The sequence below is a fragment of the Prenolepis imparis genome, unplaced genomic scaffold (assembly GCF_030444845.1).
Source record: "Prenolepis imparis isolate NDT839.2.m4 unplaced genomic scaffold, iyPreImpa1.0 SCAF_4, whole genome shotgun sequence".
NCBI classification, from domain to species: Eukaryota; Metazoa; Arthropoda; class Insecta; order Hymenoptera; family Formicidae; genus Prenolepis; species Prenolepis imparis.
Window position 1 is genome coordinate 7195768 of NW_028141162.1, and position 24563 is coordinate 7220330.

General features: G+C 39.6%; 1 protein-coding gene and 1 long non-coding RNA gene across 2 annotated transcripts in view; one reads left to right on the top strand and one right to left on the bottom strand.

The window, feature by feature from the left end:
• LOC145934993 (uncharacterized) overlaps window positions 1-24563 on the top strand; it is a 130550-nt gene that overhangs the window by 64619 nt on the left and 41368 nt on the right. The window lies entirely within an intron of this gene.
• On the bottom strand, window positions 878-2286 carry LOC145935725 (uncharacterized). Its single transcript, XM_083037282.1, has 3 exons — window positions 2055-2286; window positions 1462-1701; window positions 878-1113 (listed from the first exon to the last, which is right to left on the bottom strand). Exons 1-3 carry the CDS (start codon window positions 2284-2286, stop codon window positions 878-880), a joined length of 708 nt encoding a protein of 235 aa, XP_082893408.1.

Consider the following 24563-nt stretch of genomic DNA (forward strand, 5'->3'; position numbering starts at 1 on the left):
TCGATGAAGAAATAAAGGCACTTAACAGGTTAACGTTTCGACGAACGGATCCAATCCGAATGCATCCATCCAAGCTGTGAGAACGAACTATTTGCATACAACGCGAAACATACCCCAGAATGGATTAGCTGTTGATAATCGATCATGCACGGACATTGCTAATGTAACGAGTTTCGCCGGGCGGTAATTTTGAGCGTACGCTCGTACTTTCGCGATCGATCCCAAACGCGAAAGCGTAACGGCAAATTTCATAATGGAAGCACTGTTATAATATTAATCTGGTGTTCAATATATTTGCCTTGCAGCAGTACTCTACGTTATTTTGATATGATGTTTTGCAAAATAGTCGTTGCTATTGCTCTTTTTAATCAAAGATTGCTTTGTAATTGAATCGCATAGAAATAATTTTAAGTTAAAAATTAATTGCGAAGAAATAATCACATCAAATAAACATCAATTGAAACTTGATAATCCTGATGTACGTAAGCGTGGAGCGTTCAAAAGTAACAACCAAAGAAAATTAACATACGCATAGGTGATGTATGATAAATTTATTAGTTATCAAACATTAACTTTTACTATCGTAAACACTACATAATAATTAACATTATTACTATCTCTCTATATTACTATCTGCAATGCATTTGCAAATGCAACCGTGCAATAATCGCTTGTAATATAAAAGAAAACATAGGCACGCATATTATATTGTTTTCACTTTTAAAAATGAATTATTTGTGCATATACATACACGCGTATTTTTAAATTGATATTAAATAGGGCAGAATTAAAATCACCAAACAAAATTCTAGAATTTGGGTAAAATATTAAAATAAATTTTTTTAAATAAAATTAATATACATTTCTCTCATCATAATTAGTAATGATCTTCTTCGTCTTCCCCATCGGAGCTATTAGAGCTATGTGTTTCGTAAGATCCCTCGTTGCCATCTCCAGAGGAATAATTTTCACTATGATCATAAGATTCCGGCTCTTTATCCGTGTAGTGGCTACTATAGTGATCTCCATCGTCGCTTCCAGAATAAAGCGAGTATTCGCTTCCTTCACTGTGATCTCCCTCGCCACCGGTAGAGTCTGTATCGACCATAGTACCTATAAAAGTTTTCATATCGTATTAAACGCAATTTATGAAGAACAGTTTCGCGTTATCTGCAGCAGCCACTTCAAATTCGAATTCAAAGAAGTGTTTCGATGCTTATGGACAGTCGGGTTTCTACGATTCTACATGTCAATTTTATCAGATATGTAACTTCCAGAAAATATTTTTGTTATATTAACCAGAATAATAATTTACCTATATATATAAATATATTGTATCTAAAATAAATAAGATGAATTGTAACGTCAAAACTTTAAATCTATTAAATCTTCTTTATTCTGTGTCATATTATTATTAATATATGTTGCTGATTATATAATTATAATTTAACAAATTTTTACCTGCGCCCTCGTGATCACGATTCTTCTTCTGTTTTTGACGTTTCTCGCTATTATTGTCAGCGAAATCTTTGCCGTAGCTGGTTTGCGTCTCGAATTCGTATTTGTCGCCGTCTTGTTTGTGGAAGGTGTCGAGAGCCTTGTAGCCTTGATCACCTTTACCGTAGGTTTCCTTCAAGTAACCCTTCTCACCCTCCGCATCACTTCCGTAGGTTCTGTAGTAACCACCCTCGTCTGATTTGCCTAAAACCGCATTGTTGTCCGTCCTTGTTAATGCTTAACAAGACATCTAACGTGTTCATGAAATTCAGCATTCGACAATAAACGTTAATCCGTTTATTTCAGGAAAAGAGAAAGATGCAATAAATAGAAGAGAATAGTAGAATGCACATAAGAAAATAATATGAAATATTTCTCTTAGATGCAATATTTTTGTTCTCACCGACTTTCCCGTAATAGTTATACACCATCGTCAAATAAATTATTATTTTTTTTTTTAATATTCTTTCGTAACTTTCTTTTCAAGTATAGCATTATTTTAAGCACAACATTATTGTATATTTTTTTTTAGTATAAAGTACTAACTAAGAACATACCAGATGCATTTTTCATGCTTTTTTTAGTGTCTCGTGATTTCGGTGCGTTACCGACGCTCATTAAATCCTCTACTTCCGTAGCGACTTTTAACGGCGCCGGTTGACGTATCTCGCGGATAAATGAGCCAACGGCGGCGACATCGTCCTCGACAGTCTCGTAAATGATAGGTCTGGCCAAGGTGTTGCAAACAAGCAGGTGCGGAAGCAATGACACAAATAGTTTCCAATACATCTTGCAGGATTACTTTAATCTCGTCGGTCTCGACGATTCCTTGTCTGTTCAATCTATCTTGCCGAATCTTTTATATCGCTCCCACTTTCTCAATCTAGATAAAATTCTTCGGATAGAAACAATAGACATTGCGTATATATTTGTATCGATCTCGCAAGTCGTTATTGTGGCTGATCGTTTAAAGTGGCAATTTGATTTGCGCCTCGTGCCTAGTTTCATAACATCTTCCACAGTGAATGTTACCGAAAAAGAGAGCTGTTTGAAATTTTAAGATCGGTTGTCTATCAATCATTGTTTCACCGTTTAAAAAATTGGAAAGAATCGGTCACGATTGTGTCATTCAACCGTCTTATGTAAAGGCATCTTTTCGTCATCAAGAAAGTCACGCCTGTAAATGATGGTAACAGATCGATTGCGTTTCGCGTATCGCGTTAAACCGAACGACTATCGATCGGACGGAGAGATATTATCTGTGTCGTCTGTACCGCACGAGTGATCTCGCGCTTTCAACGATCGCAAATGCATCGTGGTACTTATCAATTTACTGACGACAGCTGATAGAATTGTTTGACATAACGGGGCTTTGCTACATTGTTCTCTCAGAACATTATAACTGTATTTATGCTACTCTGCGAAGGTTTACTCAGAGCTATAGATTTTTAGAATACATTAGATTCGTAAAGAGAGAGAGAGAGTGAGAAATATTCTTTTTATTCGATACATATGTAAATATAAAAATAAAATTTAACTCTAGGTTCCATGTAAAATATAAATATAAAATATAAAAATGGAATTCAACTCTGGGTTCCAAATTTATTTCATCGAATGGAATATTCTTGGAAAAAGGCGAACTAAGCTAAACCATGATGTTGAATTCACTTTGATATAGAATGCGTAAAGGATTAAATTCAACTATATGTAATGTCGAGAATATGATGGGAAAACGCATTTGCGTTTCATCGGTTTTAACTTTGTGCATGCATTTCTGTGTTTTGATCCGTACTAATATTTAACATAACGACATGAAATGTAATATGGGAGATGCAATTAGTTCGGGATCGTTATCACCAGGCGATATTATATATTAATGACTTGGTATAAGTGAGATCTCCAGTAATAATTATTACTCGATTGTGTTGAACAGTTTCGTATCGAACATAATAAAAGCGTTGCATATGTCGTTGTCACGATCAAGTATTCATAATGCTGTGAGCTAAATGCTTTTAAAATTATAACAACGCGGGAAAATTGTTTTAACTGTATTTTCTCTTTATGTTTTTCTATGAAACAACACGCATTGTACACGCACGAACGCGTGCTGTACTGTAAAACAGTTTGGAAATATTGAGTAAGAGATAATCGCTTTTTTCTTGATATTTTAACATTTCGCGATTATTACACAAGCGTTCCACTTTAATGACTATTACATAGAAGTTACCAGTAGTAAGAAAGATTAAGTTTTTACTAGAATTTATATATATATATATATATATATATATATATATATATATATATATATATAAGAAACCAACACATAGAGTAGAAAACGATCATAATTACAATTTAAGACAATATACTTTTAGATTCGTCATATCTATTCTAATGTATTATTAGTTCATGGATTAAATTATATTATATTTTACAGTAAAAAAATTTGTCTATTGTTAGATATACAAATGCACTATAAATTTATTCAATGTAATCGTCTATAAATAGTTGAGCTATTTCTCAACTTACTGTAACTAGAAAAAATAATTAACTATTTAAAAAATACTACTATTAAAAATTTTGACTAGATTTTTACATTATCTTGCATAAGAAAATAGTACAATGCGCTTTTTCAAAATTATAATAAGATCTTTTTTATATAAATATTTTTTAATAGTAATATATATATATATATATATGTATAAAAAATATTAATATCTAAAACAAAAAAAATATGCTAAAATTTTAATATGAATATATAGCATATACGCTATAGTCAGCTTTACTTAATCAATATGTTAACAAAAACGGATATGCAACGAGCGGTAACTGATCATTAATTCCATAGCATCATTCGTCAGGTGCTGTCGGCACAAGAAGCCAGTAAATCTCGAACTTCATTTCCGTCGTCCACTTGACGCGACACGAGGAGCGTTAGGATAATCGTCACTTAAAACCATGGTGTCGGCGACGTTAAGCGTCTTAGATAGTTGCTGCGCCAGCAATTTTCTCAGCATAATCCGGTAATTTGAAAATCTCGAATGGAATGTAACACCTCGTATCAGCCACCGTCTTAGATGTACTAAGATCCTCGTTTCGCCAACCCCTGTTGCATCACCACCTCCATTCTGGTCGGTCAATGTGCGTCTTTAGCCGCAACCTTGGTAGCAAAGTAAAGCCGATGGTTCCACGAATATCCGAGACCGAGGGGTTGCATCGCGTCAAGGACTGCATTCTGATTAGGGTAAAAGGAGGAGGTTTGAATAGTCTCATTGGTATGCGAGGTTCTCACTAATCCCCCTCTCAATCTACTCACAATCAATACGCTTTTTATATAAATATGTCGCATTATATATGAGTATATATATTGCATAGCATTTAATCGAATTTTTTAATGTTTAATTACAATTAAATATATTTAATAATTTTATAGTATAAATTATCATTTCATTACGTGAATTCTATACGTGCATTTCTATATGTTTATAGAAAAAAAAGAAAAATATAGAAAATAATTATAAATAATGAGGTAAATAAAATTAAAAGAATTATATATTTAACCTCTTATTAGAAAATTATTAATCGTTAAAATATTCTATGCGAAATATTGTATGTAGAAATTTTATTATGTTTGCTATGGCTGGAAGAACTTTAATACAATTCGTAATGGGTTTCTTAGTAGTGTCGGAGTATAAAATAGAATATTTTCAACTAGTTAAATATTTTTTAATAATGAATCAATACTTTATGTGAGCGATGTGATTAATCATCGAACGCTAGTACAAATATTCTTTGTACCCGTAGAGTTATAACATTTTGGCTTAAGGTTACCATACAATGTTACAATCAAGATGCAGAGATATGGTTCAGCTAGGAAAGAATTGCTGTAAACATACCTTATTGATACCTCTTACCAATAGATTTTTTTTATTAACAAATAATAAAATAAAAAATAACATTTCTAATATAATTTTTTCGACTCTTTAACATTTAATAATGTAATATGTAATCAATGATATAAATAATATATTTTTAATAATGCAAAAGAAACTTTCATGAAGTGCATGCGAATATTGTTCATGGGTAACTGACTTACGGTTAGTAAACTGAAATTGCCAACTGCTAATAAGTAAGTAAAATTAATAATTTTTAATGAGATAAATATATTGCAAGATTTATAAAACATACATTTATTAATATGTACATGGATGTATGTAATCAATAATATATAATGGGTAGAAGTAAATCAATATGTTTTACAGAGAGAAATATTATTAATATATTGCATATTTAAATTAACATATTAATGTCAAACTAAATAAAGGAAAACTATTCACATGCAGTTTTAGAAAATTAAAAAAAATATTTTTTACATATAAATCAATAAGATAATATACTTCTTGATACGTCCAAGAGATGTCGATACTATATCTATTCGCTATCTATTTGAGAAGAAGAAAGAGATCTATATATGTCATATTTTTATATATTTTAAACATAACTTAGTAGAATAATGTAAAAAAATATCATCATATTAATTATTACGATTGTTTATCGTTTTTTATCATATAACACATGAAAAAACTCATAATATATGATTAATTTATATTATTTAATAAGGCAATAACTTATAAAAATTTATTTGTATTTTTTTATATGCGCAAATTTCAATTAATAATTCGCATTGCGAAGATATTTTATTTTTATTCGACATATTTTTCAAAGAAGCATTTTTCTATATTGTTAAACATACTTTAATTACTTTAATTAAACATTTTTACTAAACGTATAATCTTGACGAGATATATTCTGCAACATTATAAAAACAAGTTCTACATAAATGTGAAATTAATCTAGTAAGAATCTTAACTTAGCGAATGGAGGCGGATGGGCGGAGCAGTAGTACAAACGAGATATAGTCAGACGAGAGAGGGAAGAGCGATGCAATTAGGAGAGAACATAAATCCCACAATTTAGCACACTTCCACGCGATGCCAGCAGTTCGCAGAATACAAATCAATCAGCATAACGGTCGACTGCGCATTTAATTTCCATTCGGCTTCTGATCGAGTGAGATTCGCCGATTCCGCTACGCTGCGTGTCGGTGCTTTGTCGTGGAGCCGCTTGTATGGCGGCAGGTACCACCGTAGACACACACGATATCTCGATCCCGCATACCGTGCTCGCCACTCATCCTATTGTGGAATCTCTCGAAACTGGTCAAACGCAATGGGACAACGGGGCACAAAAAGGATTTTGCGCGTCCCGTAACGAACTCGACGATGGCGTGATTCTGATACGCGCACACGATTCGCAGTAATTCGAGTTTACATAAAAGCGATTGGTTTTTATATGATTTCTCTTTAATGTGATATTTAGAACAATATAAAATATATACGTATATTCGTATTTATAATTTTCGAGAAATTAATACATGCAATATTATGTATATTATATTCTTCTATCTAAATTGTCACATTTTATACTCTTTAAATGCATTATGTAATACTAAGTAAATTCTTTACATTAATAATAATATAATAGTACTATTAATAGCAATATTAATAAGATATAATTGTTGATAAATATTACATTTATTGAATCTTTCTAATTTTTTCTTTCTTTTTTTTTTTTTACTTTACTAGCATAGCTCTACCCCCTTATACAAGACCAAGTATAAGCTATTATTGATAGTCTCTCGATAAATCCGAAACGGTCAATATGTCGACGACACTTTCGCTGCTATCAAGCGCGAATACAAATATCACATCCGTATAGAATTGCCCTCCCGCACTATTTCCCTGAGATTTTGCCCCTCAAACTACCACCGTCACGAGCCGCCGTCCAGGCTTACCTAACTTAGTCGGTGGCGGTAGCGCGGGTCGCCGTCATTGCCAACCAAGTTTATGGCCCAGACCGACGCCCATAAACTGTACAAATGGTAAATCTACCGTAAGATCATCCCAGCCGAAAATGATGTATCGTAGGTTTCGCGGGACGTACACCCGAGAGTCGGCCAACGCGGCGGAGGTCCTGCTTGACCTCCCTCCCTTAAAGATCGCGTATGTGTGTATGCGTGAATACAAGAGAGGATTGGTGGTGACGGAGAATGGTGCGAGCGAGTATGCCATTTTGCTTCTTGAACGCGTTACATATCTTTCATCGAAAGCCTTCGAATGTCATAGAAGCATGCGAAGAGTCTGTACGTCAGCTGGCAATTTAGTGCAAGTGTCAGGTAGTACGAGATTCAATGATAGGTCGTGATGAACATTTAGGAGACTGTTTGCGTATGCTGGATCTGACACTTGTGTGCGATCATTGTCGTTGTCACTCCGGAATTTAACAACTGGAATGTGTGGAATATTGGACGTACTGAACAATAATGATGGAAAGTGTTAATCTGTAAGATGAAAAAATTAATCATACCTTCTCGATTATTAAAAACAGAAGAATTAAATATATTTAATATAATGTACAGTTATTTACATTGTGACATTATATTGTTACATTTCTTTACAATTATATCCTATTCAACAGCTTAGTCGGTCGCGTGCTCAGTTCCATCTATATTGTTACTTTTTAAAGTCTAGCAACTTTTAGACAGACATTCCTTCTAAATCGCTACTATCAAAACCCGATTGAATCCTCGCCGTAGGATATCCATCGATTTTGCGGGTTGCTATGCCGCACACATGACGTAAACGCGGAATGGATGTGCATCGAGAATCGCTCGCGGCAATCCGTCTCTCCTAAGATTCGGGCATAAAGTCACCGACAACAATAACGTTCGAAAGACTTTACGGGGAACAAGGAGTATCGAGAAAAGATTCTGTTTCGGTTTATAGAAAGGCTGGTCGCGCGGATATAAACCGTGGCTTTTCAGAGTTTATTTCGGTCATATCGTAGAATCGTTACGAAACGCTGCTCCGGCTCAACAGTGCCATTGTAAATTTACTTCCAATTGCTCTAGGCGTGAATTAGTCCTCCCCATTTTTCGAGTTTGCGATTGTTATTAAATATTGAATCATGTATGCGAATATATATATATATATATATATATATATATATTGAAACTATGACAATTTAAACTAAAACAATTTAAATTCATTTGATGTTTCAACGATTAATACGTTTTCCTTCTTTGAAAAAAAAATTATCTTTAATTACTCGTAAAGATTAAAATATAGCAAATAAAATCAATAAAATAAAGAGGGAAATTAAGTGAACATACATTGACGCAACAATATTTTATATAAAGACTTCGACACGTGCTGCTTTTTCTAAACACTAACGCGTGCTTCCGGTGCCGCGTGGTAACCGACTCATTCATACAACTATTAGTAGCAAAACCAGTGATTATGACGCGTTACATTGCAATATAGCGTTAAATATAGTGCAATAATTTTAACTGTACCTCCGGTAAATGCGGGGTAAATACCATAATGCTATCGGCGATAATAAAAGACGCGCCGCGTGTTGGCAGTATTGATCCACCTACTTACTATTTACGTGCTAGTAACAAAGGTGTCTCGATTGATACAGAATGAAGCATCCCCTTCTTACCTCACCGGCGGATTTAACTTCCCGATATCCACACCTGTACTTACCTGCACCTCAAGTGAGATGAACTGTACGTAATGGGACAACCCTTACTAAATCCATCATTGTAAGAAATCGGTCGGAGTTAATAATAGTATTCGGCTTTTGCTTTTGTGGTCTGCGGCCTATATTGTAACACGGAGATCGTGGCGCGAGTGAGATTGGGTAGGGTTCATCGAGCGGTGCCCTTTCGTGCTATAACCGGAGAGAAGATCTTCCGTTTTATTATACCTATTATATACCTTTCTTAATAAAAAGGATGAAAGCGCCGTTCAACGGATACGCACAATCGATATTTCTCGCGATGTATAAAATAAAATGATAAATAGAAGTCGCACGCAATCACATTTGAAACTCGCGTATTCGCAATTAGCACTTTCAGACATACAATTACATGCCAATTAATGCGCCACGCGATAAACTTCGTAACGAACGCTTTTAACTCTTGGAGTTAGAGCGCGAATCTCTCTGGTCTATTACCCATTGATGTCGACTTTTACATATTATCGCAAGCCCTACAAGCCTGCGGCCCCTTCGTCAATGCGAAGGTGGAAAAGGCCGAGGAGCGACGACGTAAAACAGAAGTAAAGACACGCGAACGCGAAGAACGTTGATGGCAGAGAGTGGCAACATTTGGTGCGGTCTCTCTCACTTTAAAACCATTCCTCTCTGACCATTCGGCGTCTCTCGTTTTCTTTCGCAGTTATCACTCTATCCCTCTCCTCTTTTTATCGCTCGGCTCTCTTTCTCTCTGTCGTCACTCCCGTTCAGGCCACTGCCGTTGTCCCGACGTTACTTCCGTGACGATGAGCTTCAATACGCGCCGATAGTCGCGGCGGGAAACCAACGAGCCTACCCAAAGTCGTCCATGGTTTCCACGCATCCAACCCAACCCAAGCCTAGCTCAACCTGGGACGAGTGAATACGTATACAGGCACATATACACGTACATATACACGTATACACGTACATGTACACATGTGATAAACGCACACTGTATGCGCGGGCGCGAGCGCACACCCATCCGCTCCTCTGAAATAATAATAGAAGAATGAAAATGAAAGAAAAAGAAAAAGTAATAATCTCGGGGATCTTTTAAAATCCATCGAAGCAGACGAAGCCGCCGGATTGTGTTGTGTGTTAGGGGCTTCTCTCTTTCTCCGTTTTCCATCTTCCGGCACTACCGCCCTTCTTCCCTCCCGCTACCCTGGCTCTCTTCTGTCCTCGCTATGTATTTCTTGTCTTACTTTTCCTCGTAGACCGAGCTCCTACACACGCTTTTACAAGAAGAATCCAGCAGTTATACGAGATACACCGTCGCATATAGATGTATGTACAATCTAGTGACGTCGATGAAAAAGGCGCACCTATACGATATTACATATATATATACATGCGTTGTGTAGGATATGTACATTTATCTTTCTTTTGGTGGATCCTATCTGTCGATCCATCGATCCCTCTCGCTCGTATGGCATCGTTGCATGACGATAAATTTTAACGTATGCTGATAAATTTACTGCTTTTTCAGTATCGTTTCAACTTTCGTCATGTAAAATCATAGTATGATACATAGTCTTATAAAATAATATACATATATGTATGTGTGAAGAATAATCAGAAATTTAAAATAGATTTTTATATATATTTTGCAAGATATTACTGTAATTAAATACCTAAAGTAAAAAATTGTGTGCCAAATTTTCCTTTTTTTTTTCTTAATTTATGTAAAGTAAAATTTATATAGATTATAAGTTCGTTAAACTTATTATATAAATTCAGCAACTTTGCGGCCTAATTTGGGGAAGCAAAGTTCATTGAAGATATATCTCTGGACTTTTGAGAATCAGCGAAACCAAAGTCGCGAGAGGGCTACGCATTTGACGCATTAACACAGTAGAAACGGCTGTAAAGGGAGTAGGAGGGAGGACGAAACGGGATTCGATGTTCGACGGGAAACGTAGATGGCGAGTGGGAGGGTTGGAGGTAGTTGACGAGGATCAGAACGAGAAGAAGATACACGCAGGAGAAGAAGAGAGGAACAGGGTGTACAGGGGTAAAAGAGAAAGAGAGAGAGAGAGAAAGGGAGGGAGAGAGAGGAAGAGCGAGAGACTGGGTTTCGTTTTGGGGTGAGCCGTGGGGGTAGGAGGGAGGCACGGGATTTCACGGGAGGCTGATCACGAATGGACGCGTCTCCCGCAGCTCTGCCGCTGACAGCCAGGAATTGGAATTGCATCGGCGTCGCTCGATAGCCAACCATCCCGCCAGTCAGGCAGCAAGGCAGCCAAACGGCCTAACAGGCAGAGTACAGAGCCCGGCCGTCCACGAACAGCTACTGTGCCTGCCTGCGTACGGACTGAAACCACTGCCGCACTCCCTCGCATTTCCTCGCGCGCAATCCTCTCTCCGCCGGGCGTCCCGATCCCCTCCGATAGATCTCTCCCCTGATGCTCTCGGCGGAGAGAGGCGTAGATCCGGAGATCCATGCGAGACGAACGGATGGGCCAGATGCCGATATCTCGGCTTCACGGATCTCGCAGCTATGTGGATACATACGAATTTACAGCTAACATATATGCATTCGTGTATGTACGGATAGCGCGCGCAAGATTGGAAGATTCGGTCGAAGGTATAGATATAACAATTTCGAAGCGAAATTTCTAAATATACGAGAACTTTATCAAATAAAAGAAACGCGTTGATAAGTTTGTGTATTTTTTTTACAAGCTGACTTTCGATATTAATTCCATTTTCTATTTTTCTATTAAAAAAAAATCTAAATTAATGATGATTTATTTTGCATTCAATATCTACAACTAGATTCCATTATTTTTTATCATTATTGTTATTTATTTGCAATTATAATGACAATATTCTTTATAACAATATCTGTGTTCTTGCATATGTTGCGTGCATTTATTGTGAAATAAAGTTGAGATAATTTCTATACACAGATCTTCTTAAATTGACATGGTACATTTTGTGTATTCTGGAATAAGGCAATTCTTTGTTTGCCCTCTATTTTCCTGGAAACTCGTTATTTGGGTTATCGAGTGTATGTGCGCCGTCGAACACTAGGTAGACACGTTACGAGCACATATAACGCGGATTGATGCCGGTCCATGGGAGCTCCGCGAAATACCGGATACCCGCCTGCTCGCCAGTATTGTCGGACCTGTGTTTTCGAGGGAATTGGATTTTTTGATTTAGAGAGCATGCAGATGCCTATATCTCGTTCCTCGTTTGATACCGATCGCTATTCCACATGCGGACTCGAATTTAACGCTGTAAAACAGACGTTATTCCGCGATTACGAACGCGAGTACATGGAAGAAGCTGAAAAGATTTGCAGGAGCACAAATCAGCAAGTCGTTATGTTTGTCGCTGTATAGAGTTTAGAGAGGATTATCGTAATTTCAAGAAGCTCGTTTCAAGAACGTATGAAAAACCAACGCGTAGGTTTGTCGGTTTGACGGAACATTAGCTTTTATTAAAGTATATAAAACGTTTTTGCGTCCGCGCATATAGAGGTAATTTCTTTAGCCCGTTAGAAAATAATGTCTTTAGATGTATACGGATAATCACTTGGCAAGGGCATAAGGACGGCCATTTCCGTCGCGGTCGGCGCGAGCGTTACGAAACATCGAATCAGAGGATGGCTGTAACGTGGTAACGACCGTGAGGCTATAACCATTGTCGGAGGACGAGAAAAAGACCCTGGGGAAGCGCGTGCCATCGTACCTCGTTCTAACAAGGCCCCCCGTTGCGTACAGAAGCGGCCACGCATCATCCACGCTAAACTAAAATCCCCTTTCGCCTTCACGACCACCCCTGGACCTCGCCTACGCCAACCCCTTGGTTGGGCCAGCACCCCTGGGTTCGTATCGATGGTCGTAGAAAACGGTCTCACCTCAATGCTAATAAAGCGCTGATAGTACGAGCAACACGCGGCTGCTCCCACAGGATCGAACCGAAAAACGCCCGCTCTCCTCTACCTCCCTCTCGCATCCCTCGATACGCCTCGATCACGATCATCTCGCATTCCTGCCCCACGTGCCTCGTCGCACCCTCCGTTCACCCCTTTTTACAACACTTTCTCTCCTCCCACGATATGACTTATGTCCACGGACGATGTCGTTCCGCGACATAATCGCGTCGTATACTAAAACGTAACTTGGCGCTCGTTCCTTTCGTCGCCTAATGGTCGTCGACGAACCGCGACGATTTACGGCGATCATCGACGTCGGGGGTTTACTAGGCGAGGGGAGCCACTTAATTTTCATGAGCTCGAAACGCGGATGCGACCCCTTTCCGACGAACGACGATTCAGCTGGAGGGATGTTGATCATTACGAAATAATAAAGTTTCATAATGACGGTCCTTTGAACGATTGATGTACAGAGTCGGTCAAGAGAGAAACCAGACTATATATACGCAACAAATATACGTTAATTTCGTGTTTGAAAATAGGTTTCTTCTTCAGATATACAGTAATATCTAATATTTCAAGCATTTGTAATTTACTAAGCGGAGAAAATGTTTACATTACGCTCGCAACATTTTCCATGATATTATGTTAGCCAGCTAGTTTTCGAGTATCTTACTTGAACTTTGCACCGTCGTACTTTTCTCCTTAATGACATCTCGTGAAAGCAAGTTCCAGTTCTCAAATGTCTTTTGCGTAGAGTTACCAGAAATTACTACCGTATGAACCTACTTACGGACGAGAGCAAGAAAATCCGTGGAAACTTTTATCCATTCTACGGATAACGCATTTGTATTGACAGGAATATTCTCGTGAATAGAGCTAAATGCCGATAAGATATTGCGAATTACGCGGAAGATAGTGGCTCGCGTTTATCGTGGTCCGCGTCCACAGAAATGGCGAATAACGGCCGCCATTTTCGGATATTTCTATGACAATTCGAAGAGGAGTTCATATAACGTCACCGTTATACTTACATTCGTGCGCACACACACACTCTCGTCTGCGCGCGGTTAAATAGACGAGCGCAGTGGAGGGGCAGAGAAATAAAGATGGGTACAGGAACAGGCCGAAGGGCGGAGATTAAGGGTCGCCGAGGAGATGAGTTTGTTAAAAAGGCAGAAGCGGGCTAGCGGCACGCATCAGGGACATCAAAGCGACAAGACGAAATGAAATCCAACCGTCGCCACCCCGCACGGAGAATCTTCTCTCCTCGTGTCCTCGTCCCCGTTCCTTTATTCGCTTCCCCTTTCCTCAGAGTCTTCGTCCCGCGCGACGCGGTTTCTTTCTTTTTTATCTCTTCACCCTTGGCTCCTTCTTTTCTCTCTTTCTTTTTCTCTCTCTCTCTCTCTCTCTCTCTCTCTCTTTCTACTCGCATACCGTCTAGGTACTTCATATCCGTTCCGACTCTAAGCCGGTGTGAACGGGCAAAAGAGGCGGAGGAAGCAAGGGTAAGACCAGAGAGAGCACGGGAAGGGATGGGGTTGAAACCTTTTAAGAGAAAAGGAGGACGGTAAGCGCGAGCATCATCCCTTTCGCAACTTCAACGTCGTCGTTCTAAGGCGCCGCGCTCATATTTTTTTGCGATGACATGCAGAGTAGAGTAATTAATCGCATGTTCGTACTTTTGACCGTTGCAGAAACGTGCAGATCCTCCTTATTATAAATGTCGACAAACAGCAGCACGCGAATTAAAGTTTAAATATTTTAAAAGAGATTTTTCTTTAGACGATTTTTTAAAAGAAGCAACGTTAATGTCTTCTTTACAAGCAGCGTGCTGCGATATTATCGTTACTGTAATAATATCGAACTGCTATTTTGAAAACACGTCGTCGAATAACCGAATTGATATTAGTTCTTCATGTATATTTTGATTCGGAACACAGTTCTTAGACCGCAAAACTTTCGAAAACGGCAGTCGCGCGGAAATCTCGCGTACCTGTTAGGAAGCCATTCCGTGGCGTAACATTCCCCTCAAATCTTCGGTTTGTCGAGTAATTCGATTACCTAAAAAAAGAAGAAAAAGTCTCACGGAGATTCGCCAAGTTTTATCATTGTCGTCGTCGTCGCGTGCCAATAAAAGTCGACAGTTACTTCACGGGATAAAGCTGGAAAGCGAGCTCTCCTCTCTGCTCAATTCAAATTTCCTGCATGGGAACACGATCGAATCATAAATATGTATTCCCGCTCGTATTTCTTAAATTCATGGAAATTCTTTAATTGAGTTATTTTGGTTTTCTATGAGACGGGTGCGCCGTCGGAGGGAAAAGAGAACGAGTAGTCCGCAGGGAAAAGCCCTGTGGGAAGCACGCAGCTTCAAAATCTTCTTAGACGGTAGCAACTTTACATTGATGCAGCACTAAGATAGTATTATTTAACGATATATAATTTAACACAATGTATCTGTACGATCATTTCCTGGAGTATATATCGGTATTATAAACGACAAAATTGGTATTAACATTATGTATTTGTAAATTGCGTAATTTTTTGAAATCTAAACAAATTTCCAAGAATAAATGGAAACAATAAAAATTCTTAGTATATTAATAACATATATTATATATATAATTTTTTTTGCAAATTGCCTAAATATTTAAAAAGTTTACTATTATTGTAATATCCTTTGCTTCTTGAGTGATATATTTCTAACTTCTAAAAAGAACAGAAAATAGACGTAGATCTAGTAGGTTGTAAACTGATTTCTCAAGGGCAAGTTAGCATGGCATTCCGCGAGCACTTGTGGCATTTTAATATCTCTAGTGCGAAAGAGTTAGCACGCATAAGAGGCAACGATGTGAACACAGAAGGGACGCGCGAGTCGGCAAGCTTATGACGGCGGTCGACGGTTAACGACGAGAAAAAAGAGAAAGTAATGACAGGGGCTTGAAAGAGAGCAAGCGAAGCTGCGCCGAGTTTGTCTAATGACTTGTTGCCAACGAAGCCGTCGTAACGAGGCCATCGATAAGTGGCAGCGGGTGTTCTGTCTCTGCGTGAGCGAGCCGTTTCGAAGGGATGGTTTTAGAAATGTGAGGTAAAATAGATATATAGGGTTGTGTTGCTTGGGTTACGTACCGGCGCTCTTTTACCTCCATTAAACAACTTGTCATCTAAAGGCCAGAACTAATAATACTGTGTTTATTCTGTTTACATTTATTTTGTGATATGAGAATGACAATACTTTATTTAAACTTCTCGTAATAATAGAATTATAATCGACTTATATTACAATTCTATCTTTATAATATCATATCTATTGTTTTGGAATTAGATTGTATTATATTTCGATTGAAAAATAATATTTTAATCGCTTTCCTAATAAATTAATTTCCTCTTTCGGTTCTTTATCCGCTGTCTTTTTCAACGCCCTTTTTAACCCCTATGCTGGATATCTATACATCTCTATAGCAACCCCCGCAGGCAGACAAGAGAGCGATTTTCTATATAGTTGGAAGCATACGTGTACTACCTACTTGCTAGATATTACATTTGAAATAATGTAATTGAAGCAATCACTGCGAAAAAAGCCAACGATTTTAAATTCTAGAAACGCGTGAAATTTTGGAAAATCGTAAATGTTGAGCGACGAATTTTATGAAATGCCTTCTTGCGGTATATATAATATAAATACTTCTTGACTTGCGTGATTCACGTGCTTTGTGAAAAATATCAAATGTAACTAAACTTTTATTCAAAAAATTGTTTTGATTAGGAACTGTTTAAACAAACAAGAATATAACGAAATAAGTTAATAATAGAGAATAAGAATCAAATGACAGAAATATATCGAAATAGATTTATATGTCTGAAATATACACTCTCTCTCGCAGCTTTAAAAATTGCAGACTAATAGTTTTTACCTCATTAAGTATTCAGTACTTTGCGCGACACCAGATTTATACGTGTCTTTAAAGTATGCGTATTAGAAGTTTTTCTTCTTTTTTGTTATTTGATACTTTTGTACTTTTCTCGCCGTTTGTAGATGCAATAGAGTGAATAGAGTGTAACTAATACGTTGCCAATTGTGAAATCGTGGCATTAATATTGGGTAACGTACGCAAAATGCCGCGTGCTTGTAACACCCGTAAATGGCATAGTGTAGGTCGAACAGCGCTGAGGGGAAAAGCCCCTTGATGAATTGTCCGCACGTGTCTACCCACGTACCGCCGCCTAATTACATGCTGATCACAGTGACTATCTATACCGTCCCCTGAAATGCGAAATTGCCTATTGTCCACGGTTTCGCGGTCAAAACGACCAGCGGCCTAAACCAGACTCTGACTCTTGATATGTTCCCAATGGCATTATTTAATGGTATTTCTACATAATGTCGATTCCGCAAGAGTTTATTTTCATTTTCGCGTAATTTCGCTCGCGTCCATTATCAACAAAAAGTAAATATTAATTTCGTCGCAATAATTATACAGAAAATTGAAATAAAATAAACCAAGTAATAAAGATTTATAAAAAAATGTATACTATTGATATATTAAGAATTTACATTGTTTCCATTTATTATACATTGAGTCTCTTCTTTGGAACGTGAGTTATAATACATCGATCTTCACCTATATTTCCATGGATCGCTAGAATAATTTGAAAAATGGCCGGCATTTCGGAAAGGCGATCGGTTCGACTGATCGACATTTATTTTTATCTCACCCTTAAAATTGTCCATCGTGGCGTGAGTCGTGGATTGATGTGTTTGCTGGAGTCGCTGATAGATGGAGGCGCCCGTGTTGTCGGCGCCCTTTCCACCCCCTTAACATAGACAAATGCTTCCTACCCACCCTAACAAATATCTCCTAGATTTATTATGCGAAACCACCCTGGCCTTGCCACGCGACGGCTACGTTCCTGAAACTTTCGAGAGCAAAAAATTGGCGTTCTTTCTTGCGCACTCGTGCGTGAGAGTGGCAGATACGCTACGAGAAAGGCGGCTTGGTTTTTCAAATTCACGACAAATCTGATAATGAATTTTACTTAGGAATCGCATTCTTCTTTTCATCATCTTTGTGCGCAATCCATATTTGCTACTTAAAATAAATCAGTAAAACAATTTTTTAATAATCTAAAGATAAATTTTCTTAATTAAAAAAATTAATAAATAAGTAATATAAATATTTCTAACATAAAATTATTAATATTATTAATAATATGATTTATTTTTATTAATAATATTACTGCTAATCGCTCATACTATTAATGGAAGAGCGACCACGGTTTCACGTATCAATATTAAAAATTACTAATAAATGTTACCCTCTCAGGTACCCTTTAAGATTTAATATAATCATCTCGAATATGGCTAATACGATTAAATTGAAAATTGATTATAAAACAGAAGCGCGAAATATTGTATTTGTTTCTTTTTTCTTAGTCAAAAATATCAATAAAAGAAAAGTGCTTTACGTATAAAAAAAAAAACGAATACAAATCAACCATCAGCCGGTCCGGAGTTTATTATCATTACTCGCGGTTCGCGTAACGCAATGCACGGCAAAATGGTAGTGTAGCGGATGACAACGACGCGGCCACCCCCGCAAATTATAGTAGATATAAAAGCGCCACGAAATGATGCTACTGAACGAACGAATGTACGAACGAATGAACGAACGGGTCCGGCGATGGTACAGACAAACGGACAGACAGACGTAGGTGCAAATGTACATACGTGTACCGGCGAACAAAACGCATCAGCCGATCTCGTCGCATATTTGTGGCTCTGCTATCCGGTCGTAAATAAAGTCCCGGTAAAAACAAAAACACGACGAAATAACGAACAAATGTACCCATCACTTCTGGTACATAAACCCGTATAGCTGTGTGTGCTCACCCTGGGGTGGTGACGCCGGTGGTGGCCGCGCGCGAAACCACGACAGCGCGGGACGAGAGAACGAGAGACGGAGAAAGAGAGGAGATAAACTCGCGAATGGTGCACGGTGTTCGTTCGAGGTGAATGGTATATCGAATGTCGCCATTTGATGTTACCATTCAATAGATTCCTTTATTACCGTATCGTTAGCGAGATGGCTCGATCGCATCCTAAGAGAAACATGAAGCACATTTTATCAAGTGTGTCGTAATAAATTATATTTTATATTTTATTATATTTTATAACTTTTATATAATTATGTTTTATAGTAACAGTTAACTTAAAATGAGAAATTATAATTTAAAATATACACATATATGTATATGTCGTTACCCTTAAAGATATTAACTTCCAATCTTCTAGCACTTAGTGGTACAAATATAGTTTAATTTTTCTAATGATTCTGAACAATATAATTAGATTCTATAGAGAGTATAGTGAATAGATAATTACTATTATCTTAGCGACTATAAATATGTTTCCTATGCGCGTTACACACTTACATTAACTTAACATTATTTCATCTCTTATATTTAATAGTTTAATAATTAATTTAATAATTTAATCTAAAAGAATAATAATGATACTGCAGAAACACTATTTTAGTACAATAAAAGCATGTGGCTAACGAAAAATACGAATAAGGCTAATTGAAGTCCGTGATCGCGCGATCGTGACTTAATGAAATAATAATTTGCAATCCTTCAAACAACTTCCTGCTCCGCCGAACCATCCGAAGGAGGAAGTCAAGTACGACGGTGTTCCATCAGCTGGAATTCCATCGGGCGATCGTACGCAGCCGGGGACACTCGCGTCGTCGGCCAATAAAACGAGATTCCCGCGGATCGGTGCAGGGAAAGATAAATTGCGGTATTCTTGGATAGCACGGACGCAATATCGGTGTATATTTACGAGCCGTGGGTGCTGCGGCGGATCGCGGCGGAGCAGAAGCTGGGGGGTTGAGAAAGGCGGCGGTGGCGGTGAGGTTCGGAGAGATGGTCGACGGCGCTTCTTGCGAGACGAAGGCCCCCGGGCCGTGCCGCTCAAAAAACATTCAAATTAATTCCACCCGGCTTGCTCCAATGATGGCGGCCAATGTTGTGCAACATAAGACGAGAGATCCTGCCGTGCGCGGGTGGTAGAAACCCCTCACGTACGACGCGCGCACGTATGCGCGTGCACACGCGTGATCCCGCGCATCGACCACTGTGTATAGTGTATATGTATGTATACATACGTACGTGCGTACGTACATCGATGTACCTGTCGTGTACGTATCCGCCGTATACGTATCCGCGGTATATATGCGCCCAAGACCAGCCCCCTGACCCCTTTCGTCGTCGTATATATCGGTGTTCCCTTTTCTCCCGCTTTCTGCCGCTCTTCCTTTTTTTTCCCTCGTTTTTCCTTTCCGCCAGTCCTCGTTCGCCCCGCCGCGCGACCATCCACCTATCTTCCAGTTTCATATACGACAGGAAGAGTCGGGACCGTGTTGGTAACAACGTTCCCGGGAAGAAGCTTCGGAAAGAGGAGAATTTTCTCGAGCTCGCTTCTTTTCTTTCTCCCTTACTCTTGTTTATACGTCCCGTTATTCTCTCCTCTTCTCGCACGTCGAAAATTCCACCAGTTCTACTTTGCATGTCTTTGCAGGAGAAAAGGACTCGGCCGGGGTAAGCTTTCTTGCAGGATACAGAGGGGACGACCGGAGGGATATACCGGAGACAAGAAGGGAAATGGCGGAGAGGAAGAGTGACAGAGAGGCAAAGAGAGAGAGAGAGAAATGATAATCCATTCGGCGGTCATAACGCAGAGCCCGGCACCGTAAAGCTCACCAGACAAGAAATACGGCCAACCAACCGACCTCTCTCCCTCCGTTTTCCTCTCTTTCTCCGTCTCTTTTCGCGGTCTCTATCTCTCTTTTTCTCTCGCTTTCCTCGTCGCTCCTTTACCCCCGCAAGCGAACTTACCCCTGGTTATATGCAAACCGCCATCGTTCCCTCCGGGCCAGTCATAAACTTACTGAATTATATTACGCGGACCCGCTGCCTCTCTGTCCACCTCGCCTTCCTTTCCCTCTTTGTTTCCACGACGCTCTTCACTCTCGTCCATCTTTTTTTTTCCTTCTTTTTCTTCTTATAAATCGCGAAGCAAGTCGCAACAGGGCGAACAGCGTCCTTTAGAAACCAATGGAATGCTAATAAGACGAGACACCGCCGTGAATACCATTCATTCATTGTTTCAAACTGCTGTACGTATAAAAATTGAAACAATCCGCGAGCGTGAAATAAAATTATACCCTCTTAATAAGCGGCAGCTGTACGTTAATCAACCTCGACTTTGTGTTCGGGTAGTGTATATATCGTGTTCTTTTTCAAATAGTACGTAATTTCTGACGACAAAATACTCAATTGTCTTCTCAACTAATAATGCAACTTTAATGGAATAAACTATTATACATTTTTCTAATTATATACATGTGTTGAGATCAGATATATTCTTATCGCGCGACTTTAATACTATAAACCCCCCCAAAAAATGTAGGTGGAACGTCCAGAGAATCAAAGGTGATTTATGGATTCGCCGGATGTTCTTGCTTCGAACATTAGTTCCGATTTTCCGCGAGTTAATCCTGGGCTAGTCGACGTGCGTGACGACATCGATCGGTCTACTCTCAGTGTCGTCATCGACGATGGACGAAGAGCAGTGGCGACTAGCCTGGTCATTACTGAATGCAAATCATAGCGTAGTACGATCGATGAGTTTGCACGGTGTCCCACGAGCGAGCGAGCGAGCGAGCAAGCAAGCAAGCAAGCAACGTGCGGCGTGCGTAACGCCGTTTAACCGTTTAGGGGTTCGTGACGCTTCAACGGGGTGAGAATCGGCCGCCACCCGGCTCGACACGCGCCTCGTTGCCCGTAGTGTCGATCAGGTTCTTTTTTTTCCTCCTCGTCGCATTTTAATAACCACGCCACGTAACCACCCTCCTTTCACGTGGGCGTCGACGCGCTTATCAGCGTTTATAATATCCAGAAGAAGAAGTAATACACACGGGGAACAACTTCGCGGCAACTTCGTAGTGATCCAATCGAGTCTAATGTCCCATTAAATCCAACATCGCGCGGGGGACGGATTCCTTAATAGAATCTATTAAAATACTCTGCTTGAAAGAACGACGCGACGATCATTCCGTCGGTATATATAAAGATCTCGTTTGATTTCAAGTCAAATCAAACTTAAGAAGAATAAATAATCTCAGATATTATATTTTCACTTCTAAGACATTTTAGTATTGTGTGTATTAACAAGATCTAGAGTTCTATAATTCTTATCTTGTATAAAGAAAATCGTATTTAATATTTTCATTTATAAAAAGGACAGTCTCGGATGTTCTGCATCATCTTTCTGCAAGAAGAGACACATGCGACTATCATCTAGGCACACTCATCGTTGCTTGCGCTATAAGCTGCGCTATAATATCATGAGCCGGGTAGGGATAGGAACGGGATAGGAAAATCTCAGCGGATTGAGTCGTCATCGTCCATCGCCAGTTTCGGGACAGAGTGTATCAAATCGCGCATTATAATTGGGACGTTGATGCGGCACGTGTCGGAGCAACGAATGCGCCCGATCACAGTAAGACCTGCTCGTATATTATTCCTACGGAATCATAACTCCGAGTCTCGATATCGAATCGAATTACACGGCGATGATCGTTGGCCGGATGAGTCGCGAGTCAGTCGAGCAAGGGTAGACCGGGGTCGTCTTTGCACACGCGTCAAACGATAATGCGTTTTCGCGCCGTCGACCGATCGCTCCTCGACGATGCGTGTGCGTGCATGCGTGTGCGCGAACACCGGCTCGTTCTTTTTACGTGTCGCCCTCCTGCTGCACGGCACGAGCGGTCACGTGCCTCCCTTAACCCACCCACCCCCGTCCATCCCGGTTCACCCTGTCACCGAGCCACCCACTTTAGACACCCCTGAGAGCACCCCGCTTCGACCTACCCTCGTCACTTCCGCGACGAGCTTTTCTCTCGTCCGCCTTCTCCCGGTCTTTTCGGCATCTCTCTCATCGTTCCCTCGCCGCCGATGTAACGCGCGCGTTCGTCGTTTTAATAAAAACCTACTTACCTTCCCCCGATGCGCTCGTCGCGAATGAAGAAGCCGACATTTCACACATGTCACATCGTTTGCTCTAGCGGCGATGTCAGCGATCTCTTGAAATCTGACGTATAAATGATATATAAATATGTAAATTAGGAACAACAATAATGTATCATAGCAAATAATATTTTCTAATGGAAGATTTTAATTTAAATATCGATGAATTGTTGCTGGCGTGATACGAAGAACTGAAATAGATTGCTGAAATTGCTCTTTATCGGAAACTTGGCGATACTAAAACAAGAGTCGCCATATTCTGTATCATAAAAAGCAAACGCAAAGTCTCGTCTTTATTCAGGTGAGAGATGCGGACGTCGAAAATTCGCGCGAGGAGATGAGCGGAGAGATCAACGACCGAGGATCGTTCCACGGATAGTTTGTTTCGCGCTCGTTTGACGAAAGGTATCCATCCCGATCGTTTCGTCGCTTGCAGTTCCGCCGTTGCGCATCGTTTGCACAAGCGTCAACGGATGTGAGACGACAATGCGAAAATGTACATGATACAGCAGCCGGACGCGCCGACCGGCACCGTTGAACTTTAATATTACAAAAAGCTGTAATCTGGCGAGCAAGCTACCTGGAGCGTTAACCTCGAGCGCCCAATTTATAAAAATAACGATGAAATTACTGTTGCGTGAAGTGTAGCGTCATACAGGACACCGATGCACCGGCGTTGCATCGCGCGCGAAAGGATGACGGCTATTCGGAGCGAGGGGGTAGGAAGAGGGAAGCGGCGGAGTGAAGGGATCGGCCACCGAGGGGATGAGACACGGGCTGGCGCAGCGTTGCGCAAGGGGTGCCGTGACGTGCGTTTTGTCCGTCATCGGCTACCGGACCATCGGGGCGTCGATGTTTTAGTCTGCGCTCGCGTTTCACGTTCGAAAAAATATGCGCACTGGCACGTGAACTAATCGGTGGTAATAACGAAATCTCGGGTCCGATTAATTAAAACGGCGGACACGCGGCGCGGAGCTCGAGAAAACGAACTCTTCCAGTTCTTCCGGATGTACATATGTAATATATAGATGTATGTGTGTGTGTGCGTGCGCGCGCGCCAATAGCGCGTATATCGTCTCCTGCTGCGCTTCATACGATCCTCCCGATCATCCTCCTCTCTTCCTCCCTTTGCTCTCGTTCGTTTCTATTCCCGAAGAGGGGGAAATGCTGTCTCGGAATAAATAGCCGCAAAAATATTTGTCGAACATAAAAATTAATTTTCTTCATAGGTGGTAAATTGCGAGAGCGATACAATTTGCATTATTTTACATTAATAGCATTGGTGGTTTCGCTCGAAAAATCCAATTCGATTACAAAACATCGGGATAATTGCCAGAAGCAAACATATATTCGAATTTCCATCACAATGCAACCAAAGCTGGCATAAGTTCTCATCAGTGTTTAACAAACTAACTGTCTAATTAATAATTAATTAACCTTGTCATTACAA